This window comes from Engraulis encrasicolus, chromosome 17 (assembly GCF_034702125.1).
Source record: "Engraulis encrasicolus isolate BLACKSEA-1 chromosome 17, IST_EnEncr_1.0, whole genome shotgun sequence".
Taxonomy (NCBI): domain Eukaryota; kingdom Metazoa; phylum Chordata; class Actinopteri; order Clupeiformes; family Engraulidae; genus Engraulis; species Engraulis encrasicolus.
The window spans coordinates 53,578,781-53,598,298 of NC_085873.1; the positions used below are offsets into that span (position 1 = coordinate 53,578,781).

Genomic DNA, 19,518 nt, shown 5'->3' on the forward strand with positions numbered 1-19,518 from the left:
ATCGATCCCGAGGCCTGAGAACTTAGAAGCCGACTGATGCCGTGTCAGAGGCAACTCCATTGAAGACACAATAAAGTGACACAGAGAAACAGACACGAGATAGAAAGAAGAGCCTGCGTATGATTGGCCGCTTTGATGAAGTTTTACTCTCTAACTAACTCTCCCTTTCACTTCATCGCCTCTGTGTCTACGTTTCTCTCTGTTTCCCTCTGTTTCTCTCTCTCTCTCTCTCTCTCTCTCTCTCTCTCTCTCTCTCTCCCTCTCCCTCCTAGAGCCACACACATTATTCCCCATGTCTTTTGAAGAGCTTGTCAATGCAGTCTTTCTTTTTCCACTCTTCTGAGTCGCCTCTGCAATGAAGGCTCCTAATGTATCTGGTGGGGTTTCGGTTCTGCTGTTCCAAAGGCTCCTAATTTATCTGGTGGGGTTTCGGTTGTGCTGTTCCAAAGGCCATGTGTCTATCTGCACTGATGTTGGCTGGCTTGGTACAAGATGCCGCCCACGCAAGAAGATGTCACAACAAGGGGATGACACAACCATCTTAAAATACGAAGGCTGGCTGGCCGGGTTGGTGCGTGGGTGGATGGCTGTGTTTGTGTGTCTGTCTCTTTGCTGTGTTTTGATGTTTACATTCTGTTGGTACAATGTAAACATTTGGAAAATGTGTAGAATGTTTAAGGAAGGAGGGTATGCCTGTGTTGTGTGACAAAGTACGATGCAATGGGGTGGTGTGGGCTGGGGTGGTGTGGAATGGGCTGGGGTGGTGTGGGCTGGGGTGGTGTGGGCTGGGGTGGTGTGGAATGGGCTGGGGTGGTGTGGGCTGGGGTGGTGTGGAATGGGCTGGGGTGGTGTGGGCTGGGGTGGGGTGGGCTGTGACGCGGAGAGCAGAGCAGAGCAGAGAGGAGAGAATAGGCTCAGACACTTGCCCTTTGCAGTGGAGCTGCCATCCTAGTGATCCCTCTCACTAAATACTCTGGAAAACACATTCATTACACTTGTTTCATGCAGGACTTTGCAATGTTGGGCTATTAATGTCTGCTAAGAGTAATAATAGTCGGTGGTTGAACATCATGTTAGTATTGAGGTTACCTGGCCAGAGGGCACTGTATGGTAAGGCATGGTGAGGTATGAGGGTAGTGTATGGTAAGACATGGTGAGGTATGAGGGTAGTGTATGGTAAGACATGGTGAGGTATGGTGAGGTATGAGGGTAGTGTATGGTAAGACATGGTGAGGTATGAGGGTAGTGTATGGTAAGGCATGGTGAGGTATGAGGGTAGTGTATGGTAAGGCATGGTGAGGTATGAGGGTAAGGCATGGTGAGGTATGAGGGTAGTGTATGGTAAGACATGGTGAGGTATGAGGGTAGTGTATGGTAAGACATGGTGAGGTATGAGGGTAGTGTATGGTAAGGCATGGTGAGGTATGAGGGTAGTGTATGGTAAGGCATGGTGAGGTATGAGGGTAGTGTATGGTAAGACATGGTGAGGTATGAGGGTAGTGTATGGTAAGGCATGGTGAGGTATGAGGGCAGCCGTGGTCGGAATTGAATCGTACCTGCTTGAATGACCTTGTTTGCATGAGACATTTCATTCAGAATTAACTCAATTTATCTCTGAATGCAACTTAATTATGCTTTGACAACATCATGTTAACACTTCACAATTCAGAATGAAATGAAAGAACTATATATACCTTATGGAACTATTTCTGAATTATTAATTCGGTATTATAAACATCATGTAAACGTGGTTTGCAGTGTCTCCAAGAGAGGAGTTCCCCGGTGCGTGAGCCGTGTGGGTGAATTCCGTACCTCTCTGCAGTGTCACCAACCGCTCCTCTGTTGCTATGCCGATCTCATCCTCCTGAGTTATGTAATCACACCGGCTTAAAAAAACACTCACACGGGTTTCCCTGGAGACGTCAGGTTTTGGCACATCATTCTTTCTGTCACTCTCTCCCCCTCACAGTTTCTCATCTGTGCACTCTCTGCTTCCCTCTCTTTCTCTCTCCTCTCTTTTTTCTCTTTTCTCTCCTTCTAACTGTCCGTTTGTCTTCTACTTTTTGTCATCTCTATTTCTGCAGCCTGCTGTAGTGTTCTCTCTCTTTCAGAAACCCCCGCTGCAGTGGTACTGTAGGGACATTTTAATACTGCATGGCCACTGGCTGTAGTGGTACTGTGGGGACATTTTAATTCTGCATGGCCACTGGCTGTGTGTGTGTGTAGGCTGCTGCTGCTGCTGCTGCTGCTGCTGCTGCTGCTGCTGCTGCTGCTGCTGCTGCTGTCCACACTGTAAATGTCACCCAGTGAGCCAGCACCTCTTCATCAGGGAGAAATCAAATGGTCGTGCCTCAGTGAGTTTTAAAGGACTACCCATCCAAATGGCATGATCCAAATGGCTCTCTCTCTCTCTCTCTCTCTCTCTCTCTCTCTCTCTCTCTCTCTCTCTCTCTCTCTCTCTCTCTCTCTCTCTCTCTCTTCATCCTTGAGCTCCTGCTGCTGCTGATGCCTGAAGAAAGTCCAGCAGCCTCTGGTTCATTAGCTCGCTTTCCTTTGAAGGTCACAAACTGAACTGAACTGAACTGAAATTCCCTCAGTGATTGGGCTCCCCTTTCATGCAGAGAAGTGTATCTGCACCACTGTGCATTGTGGGTAAACACTAACTGCTTGAGACGTTCCTCGATCTGAAGCATCGTGCTCATGAAAGTTTTGGACAACAAGGAGGAATTTCAGCATGGGGAGATTTCAGAGCGTTGCGTCAGCATCTTTTCTTCCTCCTGCTTTTTGCTCTCCTCAGTCTGCAACTTTTATGTTTTTTTTTTCGTAGGCTGACAGCCAATTCAATAAGTGCACTTCACTTCAGCTGTTTGCCCCCTTGTTTGCTGTCAGTAACCATCTGCATTTTGCAGCAAATTGTCCTTTTTAACTTGGACAGGTGGGTGGGAGAGAGTTGTCCTTTTTAACTTGGACAGGTGGGTGGGTGAGAGTGCGGAGCTGTGGCCGTCGTGTAGTGCTAACCTCGTACTCACCCAGAAACACTACTCACTCCCTCTCCCAGAAACACTACTCACTCCCTCTCCCAGCACACATGTCTGCCTGCTATCCTGTCAGCACCATCAAGCTGCACTGATGTAGACCCTCTGTTGCCCTGATTGATGAGTAACCCTCCACTCTACAAGGGAAATGTGAAGAAAAGCCTCATTTGTTGTCGCTGTTAGAGTAGAGAGTAGAGTGTTGTTCTTGTTAGTCCATTTGTGCACCACTGCAAATCAGCTGAAGGTGAAGTGGTCCCTTCAACCTGTCAACAAAATAACTAAATTGAAGGCTTCAACCTGTCAACAAAATAACCAAATTGAAGGCTTCAACCTGTCAACAAAATAGGCTAACTAAATTGAAGGCTTCAACCTGTCAACAAAATAACTAAATTGAAGGCTTCAACCTGTCAACAAAATAACCAAATTGAAGGCTTCAACCTGTCAACCTGTCATTCTAACTTCCTCCACTCCGAGTCATTTACTGCTGATTTCATACAGGCTGAATGGGTAGTTGTTGTGTAGCCTCGTTACACTACCTAAGGTGAGGAGGAACTGTAGGGACTAAATGCAGCCCTCCCATCCCTGTGTCTAGACCGTTAGGTCGCAGAACCTGTCATACACTCTCCTATGGCAAAGGCTGTCACACACACACACACACACACACACACACACACACACACACACACACACACACACACACACACACACACGCACACACACACACTCAGGTCCTGCATTGCGGTGTGGTCGTGGGAGTTCACGGCAGCAGTCATTATTAGCGTGGAGCTGACTGTCTCTACCTGCGCTAGGCTAGCTCCACCTGCCATCCCTCGTTAGGGTTACGAGCCCAAACAGTCCGAGCTGCTTTCCTTTAATTGCCAGTTTCCAGGCATCAGCAGGGACATGAGTAGAGTAGAGTAGAGTAGAGTAGAGTAGAGTAGAGTAGAGTAGAGTAGAGTAGAGTAGAGTAGAGTAGTGTAGAGTAGAGTAGAGTAGAGTAGTAGAGTACAGTACAGTACAGTAGAGTACAGTAGAGTACGGTACAGTAGAGTAGAGTACAGTAGAGTACAGTACAGTAGAGTAGAGTAGAGTAGAGTAGAGTAGAGTAGAGTAGTACAGTAGAGTAGAGTAGAGTAGAGTAGAGTAGAGTAGAGTAGAGTAGTACAGTAGAGTAGAGTAGAGTAGAGTAGAGTAGTACAGTAGAGTAGAGTAGAGTAGAGTAGAGTAGAGTAGAGTAGAGTAGAGTAGAGTAGAGTAGAGTAGAGTAACAGTAGAGTACAGTAGAGTAACAGTAGAGTAGAGTAGAGTAACAGTAGAGTAGAGTAGAGTACTGTAGAGTAGAGTAGAGTAGAGTAGAGTAGAGAAGAGAAGAGTAACAGTAGAGTAGAGTAGAGTAGAGTAGAGTAGACATGTTCACTGGAGCATCCGGCTACATGCACAACTTCCACGCTGAGGCTCACAGACTGACTGGTGATGTCACAGACATGTCTCTCTGCTGAGTTGTTGACTGTGAAAGTGGCATAAAGAACAGGACAGGGGTTCCCAAACTTGACCGGGAGATATGGATCGTGTGATATAAAGAATAGGGGTTCCCAAACTTTACCATGACAAGACCCCCCATATACCAGAAGATTCCAGCAGAGGCCTTGACATGGGTCATGCCATACTATTTTTTTTGTGCACCATCTTTCATTGGTCGATAAGTGCACCTTTAAATCCATGCAATTACAACAGGAAATGTGATAAATATTCCAGTGTTGGCCATGGCATAAATGAGATTTTATTCTGCTATGCTTTTCCTTTCAACCTGCCTTGGCCCCCCCTAGCACCCCAGGGATCCCCAGCTCCCACTTTGAAAGCCGCTGGCATAAAGATGATGTTTTTTGGGACTGACAAGGAGCATATTTATTGTATTAGCCCAATCAATGTGTTGTATTTTGCCAATTTGAAATTGTAGTCTATGCGCCGGTCAAGCAGCCTTCACATGCGTTGTTGTTATTGGTTGTTGTTGCATACATTGGTTTTCTTCCCTCTTACAGCTTACATTACACACTGTGTACCCCAGTTTGGGAAACACAGACTGTCAGGGATAGGCCATCAGGGATAGAGCATCAGGGATAGGCCATCAGGGATAGAGCATCAGGGATAGGCCATCCATCTTTAAGCATGTTTCACTGAAGGCTTTATTCAGTTTTCGCTGCTTTCATTACCCCCATGCCCTCCCCTCTTCTCTCTCTCACTCCTCTCTCCTCTCCCCTCCACCTTTCCTCTCTCTCTCTCCTCTACCCGTCCTCTCTTCCTCTGTCCTTTTCAACAAGTAAACATGGCCCCTGTGCAGGTGGTGAAGTTGACAAGAATTGCCTGTGATGTGAAGATGTATTCGTGTCCTTAGAGACTCCCATCATGCTCTTGTGTTTGGCGAGGCTCTAAGTGGACTCCCCGTGCCGGTGTGTTGTATTTGGCAACGCCGCATCCTCGCCTCCTCGTAAATTATCTGCCGGTCTGATGGGCAGAGGGAAAGAATGTCTCCTGACCTTGGCTAGGCTACATGTTTCATCCAAGGCGACGCGTACCGCAGATACAACCTGATTTATGTCTGGTCTCGTTTATTAGCAACCTTTTCTGTTTTATCTTGTGTATTCTATCGGCCTGAACGCAATGTCAGTGAAGTCACCTGTGTTGGAAAGGAAGGGTGTTTTGATGTTCTGAACCGGGTTCTTGATATCTCTGCTGTTCTGAACCGGGTTCTTGATATCTCTGCTGTTCTGCTGCGTCTGTCCCATTAGATCCCGTACCTGGCGGATGGCGTTCGTATCCATGGAGAGAAGGTGACGGAGGCTCTGCGGCCCTTCCACGAGCGCCTGGAGGCCTGCTTCAAGCAGCTCAGAGAGAAGGTGGAGAAGCAGTACGGGGTCAAGACTCTGGTGAGAATACTATTACTGCCTAAAGGGTTCTCCTCCTGTCTGAAGTGTGAAAACTGAAAGTGTGAGAAGTTCCTAAAGTTTCTTCCTCTAAAGTGTGAAAAGTTTTCTGGCATTAACATACATTTCATATGGAAAATGTATAAAACTTTGTAACCATGCAGAAGGACAAAAAAAAATAAAGTTGTGATTTTTAGAAATAAGGTTGTGATTTTCAAGTTGGGACTACCTACATTTTTGTATCCATGTTTGTAAGAAAAAAACAGGAACTCGGTAAATGAAGATTTCCACAAACTGCTTAGATGAATACGCTGCAATTGTCCAAGTTTGCCATGGTCACAATGTCTCTTGAGTGACCAGAAACAAGTCAATATATCAAGTGCACTTGGGCATTACATAACTAACAAATCACAGGCTAACAACCTTGTTTTCCCTTATTGATGTCCCTCCTCCACTAAACGCATGACTCTGGCCACCTCACACAATACTTCCCTCTACGACTCGGCCCAATTTTTCACCAGACACCATCGAGCTAGCGGCTCTTACATGGTTCTTAATTGCTGCTGTAGCGGTCGGCCTTCAGCTTAGGCAGACGTGGCAGGAGAGGAGAGGAGCTATTGATTACGTCTGGGCTGAAGGGGGTGTGTGTGTTTTTTTCCCTTTATGAGTGTCAGGCCTGTTGCCCTGAGGTGTGTAAGTGTGTGTGCTAGCTACGGTAGCTAACAGCATGATGGATCCCCGCACAGAGAACAGTTCAAGGACACTGAGAGCAGGTTTGGGACGCATGCACGTCAGGTTTGGGACGCACGTCTCTCAACACCTCATTTAGCTGGGCTTGCTGGGGCGTGCTGCTGGACTGGACTGGGATGATAAATCAGGTCGGGCATTCTTAGCCAAGACCGGTCCGCCAGGCGTTTAGGGAGACAACATCAGTTATTTTAACCCCAATAGCCAAATAAATATATATTTCAATCTGACTCTGAGAGGTTTGATGAAGAATTGATATCAGGAGGTCAGGTCAAAATCATCAGCAGTCCACCAGGCAAATGCACTGTATGCCCTATGGCCAGTCCACCAGGCAAATGCCCAGTATGCCCTATGGCCAGTCCACCAGGCAAATGCCCAGTATGCCCTATGGCCACAACAGTCCACCAGGCAAATGCCCAGTATGCCCTATGGCCACAACAGTCCACCAGGCAAATGCCCAGTATGCCCTATGGCCACAACAGTCCACCAGGCAAATGCCCAGTATGCCCTATGGCCACAACAGTCCACCAGGCAAATGCCCAGTATGCCCTATGGCCAGTCCTGCCCTGTTGGGCTGCCCTAGAGAGCTCTATGGTTGATGTTTAACAAGGGCAACATCTCGCTCTGTCAAACACTGTGAAGGTTTGTTTTTGGGATTTGAGCTTATTTGTTCACTCTGTGCTCTCTTGTGAATGTTAGTCAGTAGGTTATTTTGTATATACCCTTGACATTCACGTGTGTTTGTGTGTGTGTTTGTGTGTGTGTGTGTGTGTGCATGTGTGCGCGTGCATGTGTGTGTCTCTCTTTCTGTCTGTCTCTCTCTGTGTTTGTGTGTGTGTGTTTCTCTCTCTCTCCTCTCTGCCCTCTCTCTCTCTCTCTCTGTACATGTTGTCCTGTGTGTGTGTGCCCCTCTCTCTCTCTCTCTCTCTCTCTCTCTCTCTCTCTCTCTCTCTCTCCCCCTCTCTCTCTCTCCATGTTGTCCTGTGTGTGTGTGTAGCCGGGTGCTGATGAGCGTCGCGGTGGCCAGAGGCCTCGCTCCATGGTGCGTTCCTTCACCATGCCCTCCTCCCAGCGCCCGCTGTCTGTCGCCTCCGTCACCTCCATCTCCTCCGACAACTCCCCTTCCAGGCCCGGCTCCGACGGGTGAGTAACCACGGCAACAGCCCCATCCATCATCAGCACCACCAGGGCAGGGCGGGAGGGAAGGGAGCAAGTGCAGACAGAGCATCACACACACCTGCCATTAGACTGCTACATGGCCCTGTTATATGGTAATTCCCCCACCTCCACAGCCTGCTGCATCTTCTAGTGATCCAAGAATCACACAGGGGCCCTCCCAACACTCCCCCACATGTCATGTTTACACTGGGTTACCTTGACTGCCTAACTAAGATGGCTGCCGCATTCTTCAAAAGTACAGAAAAGCCATCACATGGTTTGCCTGCTTGTCAGTTAGAGCAGGGTTTCCCAAACTGGGGTGCACAGGGAAAGAAGTTCAGGAATGAAGATGAGGATGAACCTTCTGAGGAGGAAGAGGAGAATAGTCCCCTTTTACAAGTAATTTGAAAACATTTGGAAATGGCAAAAACGTGTTCTCATTAACATTCAGCATTGAAGAGATGCCAGGACACAAATAGCCGGTTAAGAAGCGGGACAAAAAGAGAACACCTTGACCGCCACACCAAGGAAACTCCCGAAGGTCTCATTGGGTGCAATCAATACTGTGTCAGACGACTGATGCCACACACTGCAATGGGAAGCCTAAACACTAAAGTACCCACCGAACTGAGGAATTCATTAGCAACATTACCCAGGACAAAAAAGGAAAATGTCAGTGATGAGCTCATAATGTGTGTGTGTGGGCAAAGGGCAGTGTGGCACCTTGTGCCATTGTTTGATTCTTGTTTAATCCATCTCATTAAGGAGTGCCATTTGCCACAGCAACTGGATCACATAACAGCCACACATGAAAAGCCTAATGAGTGAGAATTAGAGTACTGACAACAATGGCATGGCTATTAAATACTCATCTCTTAAGGAATCCAGCTGTGGATTCAGTCTCTGTAGAATGGATGTTTGGCAGGTCGTGTATGCCATGTGTATGTCAGGAGGGTTGTCAAGAACAAAGTAAAATGAAAGAGATGAGGGGGTCTCTCAGTGGACCCTGCAAGCTTTTGAGATGTAGGCTTTGAGATGTATTTTCTCATGTGTGGGCTTGCTGGGGGGAAATACGAGAACTTCACTGGCAATATCGTCCATGCCTGGTTGCCATGACACTGTGTAGGAGTCTGTTCCACAAGCTCCAATAACAGTCTAGTCTCCCCATCACAGCTGTGCCATTTCCAAAGAACATTTTTTGGCCGCTGCACAGGGTAGGTGTTTCGGGCAGTAACATCAAGACTACTGATTTGAATGAATTTATGTAATAGTGCAGGTTCAGTTGTCTCAAAAATAAGGTTTAGGAACATTTCATATAGATTTTTACAAATTGTGTTTTTCATCAACTACAGACCCCATAGTCTTCGGATCCACCTGTTTCCATTTTTTTTCTGAAGTGGAAACGCCCAAAATCCAAGATGGCGGATATATGGTCATATTCTAACACAAACATGTCATATACATTTTTGGAATTGGTGTTTTTTATATTTCTTACACCCCCTGAACAAAAAACAACCTGTTTCCACCCCCGCCCCTGAAGTTTTAGTACCAAAATCCAAGATGGCTGACATGACATATAGCATAAATTATGTATTTGGTGTTTTAAGGTCTCTAAAGTCATTGTTTTTTTCTTGTATTTGTAATATTCACAATGGATAAAGGACTGTTCAGTCAGCCATTACATGAACTTCATTCAAAAATTATTCAATCTGTTGTAAAAATTCAACATGACATCAGAAAAGGCATTGAACGGCTCTTTTTATGACCAGGTAATGTGTCTTATCCTATTTATTTGTAGGACCCCCTCTGAATACAAAACAACTTGTTTTTATTGTCCCTTTAACTTTCAGAAGCAAAATCCAAGATGGCTGACATTATAGCAAAATAAGGACATTTTGGTGTTTTAACCCATTAAGACATGGCATTTTAAATTTGCTGTTACCAGAATGGCACTGACCAAGTCGTAGTGCATTACTAAAGGCCCTGTGTCATGTCATAGTACTGTAGTGCTATGGTAGTTAACTTTCAATGACTATTACAGTGTGTCACAGGAGGTACGGCGCGCATCAAGGGGCTACGGTCTATAAAGCGCTCTGCAGTATTGTACTCCTATTGGTAATATTGTGATCGGCACATAACTGTCATTACATGAAATGTTATTAACATTTATCTCATATTTTGCCAAAATTCAACATGGTGTCCAAAAACCCTTGAACTAGCTAATAACCTAGATCTCCTCTATATCTGAACTGGCCCCTGATCTCAATAGCATAGCAGCAGGTGGCGCCGGTGTGATTTATGACAGGAGTGGAGCCCTCTGTCCATCCCCATGATGCCTCAGTCTCAGAGGTAGAGCATCTGAAGTTTGAGGTGACACACCTTAAATGTTGTGCGCAAATGTTAGCTTGCAATTTGCCAGTTGCAAAAGAAAAGCCAGTTGCCTCCAACTAAACTCTATATACTGATCAGGAAGTACAAGAAAATCCTATTCATTTCATAGAAAAACTATCCAGAAGATTGGGCAATAGGACTACCTCATTCCACACATTAATATATAGAGAATACTCTGTAGCATCATTGAGGCAGACATGGGCGCCGCTAGGGGGGGGAAGATGTAACAGATTCTAAGGGCCCAAGCACTGACAGCACTGACAGGGCCCTTAGTGGTGCCCAACATTTCTGGCGGTGTCCCTGGAGGCAGACACAGTCTACATTCACACTTGTGCCACCAATACTTCATGATGCCAAAGGTCTTACAAAGGTATGATAGTGTGGCCATTACTAGGGTCATGGGTGTACACTGACTGTCATACCAAAGACCATAGTTCTGTGAGCAGAGAGCATGGCGAGATTGTTGGAATTGGATGAATGCAGCATCCCAAGCAGAACATTTGGTTTCATAGCCTTCAGATAAGCTGAAGCCGACCCTGAAGCAACTTTGTAGGCATTGGCCTTGACATAGGAAGCCAAACCAGTGCATATGCAACACTACTGTACAGGTAGCACTGCATAACATTGATTTTGCTATATGAAATGTCGGCCATCTTGGATTTTGTAATGGATTTAGTTTATGTGATGGCTGACTTCAGTCATATAACAAATATTACAAATAAAAGTCAACAATGGATGAATAGACTTAAAAAATACTAAATATGCCAATTTTGCCAAATAAGATGTCAGCCATCTTGATTTTCCCACTAAAAAGAGAAGCAAACAAGTGGTTTTCTATGAAATGTTGTCCTGGAAATAAAAAAAAGATTAGCTGAAGAAATTAAATCCTTAAAACAGCATTAATGGCGAATGTTCTGTACACAATGGCAGCCATCTTGGATTTGCCACTAAATATTAAGAAAAAAATTGGAAACAGGTGGATTTGTATTCGGGGGGGTCCTAGAAGTAAAAAAAATGCTGAATGGAAAAATCTATACGAAATGTTCCTAAACTTACAACTGAACCTGCACTATAAAGGGTGGGTGGTTGTCTGTTGAATGGATTGACTCAGTCCCACCACATCTCCCTCTCTGTCGTGTCTGATGGGACACTTATGCAAGTCGTCATACCCACACACACACAGCCTTCACCCTCACTGGGCACCTGTAATGATGCTGTCTAGAAAGACGGGGCAATACTAAAAATGGTTTCCCTTCACTCAGAAAAGACAAGGCAGACAGGAGAGGCACAGAGTGAGAGATTGGGGAAAGCAAAATAAATTGGCAGATACGGCAGCAGGGGTGCACAGCTGAGAGCAAAGAAAGTGGCAGATCAGGGCGCAGGAGCTGGCCAACCTGGGCAGGAATTTGGAGACGACTTTGAGGAGATGGATACGGTTCTGGGTGAGAGTGTGGAAGATGAAACATGCAGTAATTCCTAACATTCTCTCCCATGATCAGGTTCACTCTGGAGCCCCTGCTGCCTAAGAAAGTGCACTGCAAGTCCTGAACCCGGGTCATCAGCATAGTAGACTAGTGCCCTACAGTTAGGACATGGTAAGGCCTATATAAAGTATAACATATCAAATGTAATCTCCCACCAGGTTCACTCTGGAGCCCCTGCTGCCTAAGAAAGTGCACTGCAAGTCCCAGGACAAGCTGGACCGTGACGAGGCGGAGAGGGAGCGCAAGGACAAGGAGAAGAAGAAGGAGAAGAGGAACAGCAAACACCAGGAGAGCTTCGACAAGGAGCTCAAGACCACCACCGAGATCCCCACGCAGGCATCCGACACAGTCATCCTCTCAGAAATGGTGATAATAATAATCATAATAATATTGGTGGAGACACCGTCATCCTCTCCGAAATGGTGATAATAATAATACTACTAATAATAATAGATCCCCACGCAGGCATCCGACACAGTCATCCTCTCAGAAATGGTGATAATAATAATCATAATAATATAGGTGGAGACACCGTCATCCTCTCAGAAATGGTGAGAGATGAATGTGCTTAAAAAAGAGAGAAGATTTGCACACTGTTGCTGCTCCCAGTTTATTATACACAACGTGACTGCCAGTCTGGTCGAAACGTGTATTAAAAACTGGGAGCAGCAACACCTGGTCTAGTCTATTCTAGCTTTGCCCGTTTCAATGTCATGACTGCTTCAGCTTTCTGCAGACTCCCACTACAAATACAAGTTTGTGGCATTGGCTGGACAGGGTGATGTGGCGTTGGCTGGACAGGGTGATGTGGTGTTGGCTGGACAGGGTGGATTTTTGTGCCATCCAGAATTTCCACCACTGCACTGTTAGCTCAGGTCTCCATTCCCCCTGGCAAAATTGACCAGGTCTGAAAATCAATTGTGCTTTCATTGTGTGAGAGAGTGAGAGTGAGAGGTGGGAGCAGTGGGGCCTATCTTTGGCTTTTGGTCGGCTTTTATGTATTTATTTTTGAAAGCAGGCCTAATATTTGTGAAGAGATCATCGCCCACATGTTTGCTGAAGATGAACAAGCCAATTGAGGATTGGAAAGCAATTTCCTCTAGTGGGCCTCCATTGATGTGTTATGAGTTGGCTTAGAGGGGAGTGTATTATTTATCAGAAATAGCCCATGTGATGATGATGATGATGATGATGATGATGATGATGATGATGATGATGATGATGATGATGAGTCGTGGCCAAACTGCCAGGGCTTTTCCTGCTTGGCTGCCTGGTGATCACTGTATTTACCTCATAACTGCTTTCTGCTCCAGAGAAAAAATATAATTTGCATTCGAAATTACCTTTAAGAGCTATTTCATATAGGAAAATCATTCCTGTTGGGATATTTTCATCACATATTCCTGATGTGGAATTGCAGGTTTTTGAATTGGTATAATCCTGCCCCTATGCAGAGTAATGTGACCATGCTCTCCTACCAATGTCTTCTGTTTCCATTGGGCTTCGTTCAAAATGACCATTTTAGAGGCATTCCTGTTGGGATATTTTCATCACATATTCCTGATGTGGAATTGCAGGTTTTTGAGCTGATATAATGCTGCCCCTATGCAGAGTAATGTCATCATGGTCTCCTACCGATCTCTTCTGTTTCCAATTGATGTGCGCAGTTGCTGAAGTCTAATCTGCGCTTCATGTGACCACGCTCTCCTACCAATCTCTTCTGTTTCCATCGGGCTGCACGAATGCAAATGAAATATTTGCAGTGGCAGCCGACAGTAAAGGAAGAACTAAAAATATGATTAGAGTGTGTTTCCACTTCAGAGGTATAAGCTCACGCTTTAGTAAGTTAAAAAAAATCCCAACCACGGCAGAGTATTCACATGCTGCAACCAGGATTAGCACCTGTTTGAAAGTGTTAAATTCTGCAGCTATAGAAACAGGCCCCTGCACACACATACTTGCTCCTACCCTAATATTAACATGAGCTGGCATCCACTAAACATTCTTCTCCATCTCCTTCTCTTTCTCCATCTCTTCCTTTATCTCCTCTCTCTCTCTCTCCCTCTCTCAGATCAGTCCCCTGCGTCCTCAGAGGCCTAAGAGTCAGGTGATCAACCTCCTGGCCCCTGACCGCCGTCTCTCCGTGTCCCCAGGGCCTCCCACCCCGTCTGCAGGGGCCACTGCGGTGTCAGCAGCGGCGACCCCCCCGGGGGCCCCTCCTCCCATCACCCCGCGGGCCAAGCTGTCCTTCAGCCTGCTCTCGGGATCCAGTGAGTACTGCACCTCCATCAGCACTGCTCTTCCACCGCATCGATGGACACATTGATTCAGTCAGACTCTCTCTGCTCCTTACCACACACACACTCACACACACACACACACACACACACACACACACACACACACACACACACACACACACACACACACACACACACACACACACACTGTATCGCATGGCCCAGGAACAGGCTAGCAGTTCATATCACACCAGCCTCACGTCAAGTTAATGACCTGAGAAGAGGAATTATGGATGTAGGTGTTTAGTCCGGCAGCCAAAAGCCAAATATCAGCCGAACCCAGTTTCGTCTGATAAAGTTTTTTTCTTTGCAGTTTGTGGTTGCCTAAGGTGTACCTATTAAGATTCCAGACGATGCCCGGTGATATCCCTTGAGCATTTTCAGATATTGAGCCTTTTATGCTTGATGTGCTGCAGCCATAGATTACAACAGTCTTTGGCTCCCAATTCATGTTATGCTGACCAAATACCCTATACCATACTTATTTTGTGTTTGTTTACATGGTGGGATGTGTATAAGAACAGGTGGTGAGGTATGGACATCAGTGGGGGTGGGGTCATGCATGTTTGGGGGCGGGGCATTCACCAAAAAAAGCCTGATTTTCCAAGTCGGAGACACAAAGGCCAACATTTCGCCAAACGTGGCTTTATATCTCATAGTGGGTTGTTTGGTTTTGCTGTTTGTAGTTGTCCAACACTTACCCATCAGGATAAGAGTGGGTGATGTGCCAATTTCAGATATTAACCCTTTCATGTTGATTTCGCTGCAGCCATAGCCCAAAATCTTTTGACAGCTTCATAACTGCACTATGATTAACCATAGAGCATTCTGGGTGGTAGGCCTGCCACATCAAAGTGGAGAAAGTGTCCTCGTACCAAATAAATTTTAGACAATTACATAACTAGCTGTTTGTCAAGCAGAAATATGTAACATTTAGGCGAATATTGGTGGTGTCAGCTTAGACATACCCAGAAAGGATTACCGGTACTAATTCAACACAGAATTTCACCATTTCATACATTGCTATTTACTCTTCCTGTGCTGTTGTAAGTAACATAAAATAAAAATTGTAAGTAATAATTACATAATTTTTGGCTGATTATTTGTTTGCCTACAAAGTACATAATTTCAGTGGTGGTCGTATTAACATGGAAAGAGATCAAATTAAAAATGTAAATCCACAAAATGACATTGTAATTGAGATTTTTACCAGCCCATGTCATATCAGGGTGTGACACTGTGGCACCCTATTTTGGTATTGGTAAAGGCTCTGTTATCAAGACCCTAAAAGCTGGATATCACTTGACATCAATTGGTAATGTGCTGGCACCATTCCAACAACTTTCCAGTGAGGCCACTAACTTTGTGTCGGCATGTTATGGCATTCCAGACAGTATCAGCATGTCACATACAAGGTTGGTGGTATGGGGAAAAAAGAATGGGAAAGGTCATTTATCTTCACCTAACCTGGCTGCTCTTCCACCAACAACAGAGGCATTTCTTGAGAATGTGAAAAGGGCTCATTTTCAAGCAATATTGTGGAGGACATTGGTTCACACTCCACCTGAACTATCTCCTGAAGCATTTAGATGGAAGAAAGACCCATGCAACAAAGCACTGATACCAATAAGTGTTCCAGAAAATGTCAAAGTGGCACCAGACTACATTTTACAGATGATCAGATGTGGTTGCAAGAGTAAAAGCCCCGGCAATTCTAAGAAATGTAGCTGTGCTGTAAACAGTGTGCCTTGCACCATTTTCTGTGCATGTTTTCGGCTGGGAGGCTGCCGAACCAATGTTGTGTGAGCTTTACTGTGTGTGTGTGTGTGTGTGTGTGCGTGCGTGCGTGCGTGCGTGCGTGCGCACGCGTGTGCGTGTAGTATAATGTCTCTGTATGTTGTATAGGTGTAGACAGGTCTTTCTGTGCGAATTTAAATGCATGTACATGTCTTATTTGATGGCTTCATGGACTTTTAAGTGATCATTTAATACCAGTCAGGATACACTGGATTGACTTAATTTTTTGACTCAACCGTATATATAATGTATAGCTGTTTCGGGAGCGTACCTATGTTCCCACGCCCCATTGGTCCCACAGCCCATTGGTCCCACGGCCCACTGGTCCCACAGCCCATTGGTCCCACAACCTATTGGTCCCACAGCCCATTGGTCCCACGTCACTAAGACTTTTTTTCATTATTTAGGCCCATTGGTCCCACAGCCCATTGGTCCCACAGTCCATTGGTCCCACAGCCCATTGGTCCCACATTGCTTTTTTATTTGAATTTTTAGGCCCATTGGTCCCACAGGACTCACTAGTTCGACGCCCTTTCGGTACTTACCGCTTACGTCATACGACCCTAATCCTACCTAACCCTAACCTTAACCCTAACCTTAACCCTAAACCTAAACCTAACCCTAACTCTAACCTTAACCTTAACCCTAAACCTAACCCTAACCTTAAATCGCTTGTTTGAAATGTTTGATTACCATGTGAAGTACCGAGAGGGCGTCAAACTAGTGGGTCCCTTGGTCCCACAGCCCATTGAACTGTTTGTGATGTGGGACCAATGGACTGTGGGACCAATGGACTGTGGGACCAACGGACCTAAAATTAAATTAAAAAATCTTAGTGATGTGGGACCAATGGGCTGTGGGACCATTGGGCCTAATTTTGAAAAAACGCAAAAGTCTTAGCAATGTGGGGCCAATGGGCTGTGGGACCAATGGGTCGTGGGAACATTGGGCTGACCCCGCTGTTTTCCTATGTTTAGACCTCTCTCTCTCTCTCTCTCTCTCTCTCTCTCTCTCTCTCTCTCTCTGAGCGTGCGGTACTGTATGTTGCAGTGTATATAGGTCTTTCTGTGTAAATTAAATGCATGTACAGATCTTATTTGATGGCTTTATGGATTTAAGTGATCATTCAATACGGGGTCAGCCCAATGTTCCCACGGCCCATTGGTCCCACAGCCCATTGGTCCCACATTGCTAAGACTTTTGCGTTTTTTCAAAATTAGGCCCAATGGTCCCACAGCCCATTGGTCCCACAGCCCATTGGTCCCACATCACTAAGATTTTTTAATTTAATTTTAGGTCCGTTGGTCCCACAGTCCATTGGTCCCACAGTCCATTGGTCCCACATCACAAACACTTCCGTTGTTTGTAGCATGCTACACGGATACATTGACTTTCACTAGCTTAGCAACATGCTCCCTCTTTTAACTTGTCTTAAAGCAAGACAACGGCTTACATGAAAAATAAGACACTTTACCACCTTTATAAACCCTGGCCAACGATTTTAATTGTATTAAGCCCCAAAATAGTGGCATACCCCTTTAAGGTTAGGTTTAGGGTTAAGGTTAGGGTTAGGTTTAAGGTAAGGGTTAGGGTTAGGTTTAGGGTTAAGGTTAGGGTTAGGGTTTAGGTTTAGGTTAGGTTTAGGGTCGTATGACGTAAGCGGTAAGTACCGAAAGGGCGTCGAATTAGTGAGTCCCGTGGGACCAATGGGCCTAAAAATTCAAATAAAAAAGCAATGTGGGACCAATGGGCTGTGGGACCAATGGGCCTAAATAATGAAAAAAAGTCTTAGTGACGTGGGACCAATGGGCTGTGGGACCAATGGGCTGTGGGACCAATGGGTTGTGGGACCAATGGGCTGTGGGACCAGTGGGCCGTGGGACCAATGGGCTGTGGGACCAATGGGGCGTGGGAACATAGGTACGCTCCCATTCAATACCAGTCTGGATACACTGGATGTATGTCATTTCTTTACTCATCTTCTGGAACAGCCAACGACTGCTCACCAGTTACCCCCACACTCTGTTGTTCTTTTTTCTTTCTTTCTTTTATGTTGGCTATTTGTGGTAGGCTACCTACCGGCGATGTTGTCATGTATGTTGTCATGATGTGATGTTATGCAGGATCTCATAATGCACAATCCATTCCATACTTTACAGTCTTATTCTAAGCAATGTTGTGAATGTGTTTACTGAGGCATTTGTTGATATGTCATTCATGACCTGATTTATATAACTAAATGCATAAAAATAGGCGGAAATCGCATTTTTTAAGGTTATTAGCAGTATTTTCTCTGTACCCGGAAAACAAAAGGAGATAGCCACAATTAACCACAGTAAATATTCTTGTATGTAGGATATTAACAAAATAAAAAAAGAATTTTGAAGCTGGCATTTTCAGGTGGTCAGATTCATCGCATCAAAATATAATGCAAATTAGTGCATATTTAATTATATAATAGCCTAATTAGCATATTTAAACATAAAATATAGAAAACTTGTAATACATTTTTTTCTCCAATTCATACGAGTAATCATCTGATAAAGTTTCATATTGATATCTGCAAGTTAAAAAAAATACCCTATTCACCTACAGTGTCTCGTCTTATTTGTGGGATTGCTGTTATGAAAGGGTTAATTATTACCCCATATTGGGTTTGTTTCAATAAGGGCAGTGTTAAGGCAGTCCAATGCGAATGTTTTTCAGCTAATATAAGCAATTTGGTACATTTTGTAACATTATTCACAGTAATATTAGGCGTCTTTAGTTTTTTGTCATAATTTGCATTTATGGGACTATAAAGGCTCAAAATCTGAAAATGCTCAAGTGATATCACCGGGCATCGTCTGAAATCTTGAAGACTTGCCTAAAATCTATCAGATAAAGCAAAAAAAAGAACTTTATCAAAGAAATCTGGGTTCAACCCCACGGCTCCCGGACTAGTGTAGTCTACCAGGGGATGGTCATTGCAGCCTGGCAAGTAATGGCAGTAATGGCAAAAGCCTTTTTGTTCTTGTACAAGAACGCAGAGTCCTTCGTAGTCTCCTTACAAGGCTTTCAAGATCAGCAGTGATCATTTCTCCAGGAGAAATCTGCCCTACATTTCATCAGTATCTAAATCGACAGCTTGTCCCGTCCTGCTCCTGTCTTTCTGTTGTACTCGACTGACGCTTCTCTCCATCTTCTCTTGTCACTTCATGACAGACAACATTCTCATTTCATCAACTCCTAACCTTCCCATCGCAGACACACACACACACACACACACACACACACACACACACACACACACACACACACACACACACACACGTCCAACCCCCCGCCCCTTAGCCTTAGCCCTTGAAAGCCTGTAGCCGCTCGCGTTACTCGGTGTGTCATCAGCACAGGCATCTCCTGAGAGTAGCCTGCAGTCTAAACAGACTACAGAGGGATCAGACAACACACACACACACACACACACACACACACACACACACACACACACACACACACAGATCGGTTCCCATGGCGATGTGGTACGGTCGAAGCCAAGTCGGTTTGAAATTTGAGGGGGCGAAACCAAACCTGCTGTTTGACAAGAGCAGCAGCCGTTACATCAGACTGACTGACTGACATGCTGGATTTGAGCTGGCGGACGGCCGGCCATTTTTTCTAAGTGTAACAATGGAAAAAACATGCACAT

At 45.2% G+C, this 19,518-nt stretch overlaps 1 protein-coding gene across 1 annotated transcript in view; it reads left to right on the forward strand.

Moving 5' to 3' along the window:
* The window catches only part of LOC134467114 (dedicator of cytokinesis protein 1-like), a 61,185-nt gene that overhangs the window by 38,100 nt on the left and 3,567 nt on the right, over positions 1-19,518 (forward strand). The window contains exons 16-19 of the mRNA XM_063221036.1: positions 5,822-5,959; positions 7,701-7,846; positions 11,895-12,102; positions 13,808-14,006. Of these exons, the coding sequence (XP_063077106.1) occupies positions 5,822-5,959; positions 7,701-7,846; positions 11,895-12,102; positions 13,808-14,006 (691 nt within the window). The remainder of the gene's footprint in view (positions 1-5,821; positions 5,960-7,700; positions 7,847-11,894; positions 12,103-13,807; positions 14,007-19,518) is intronic.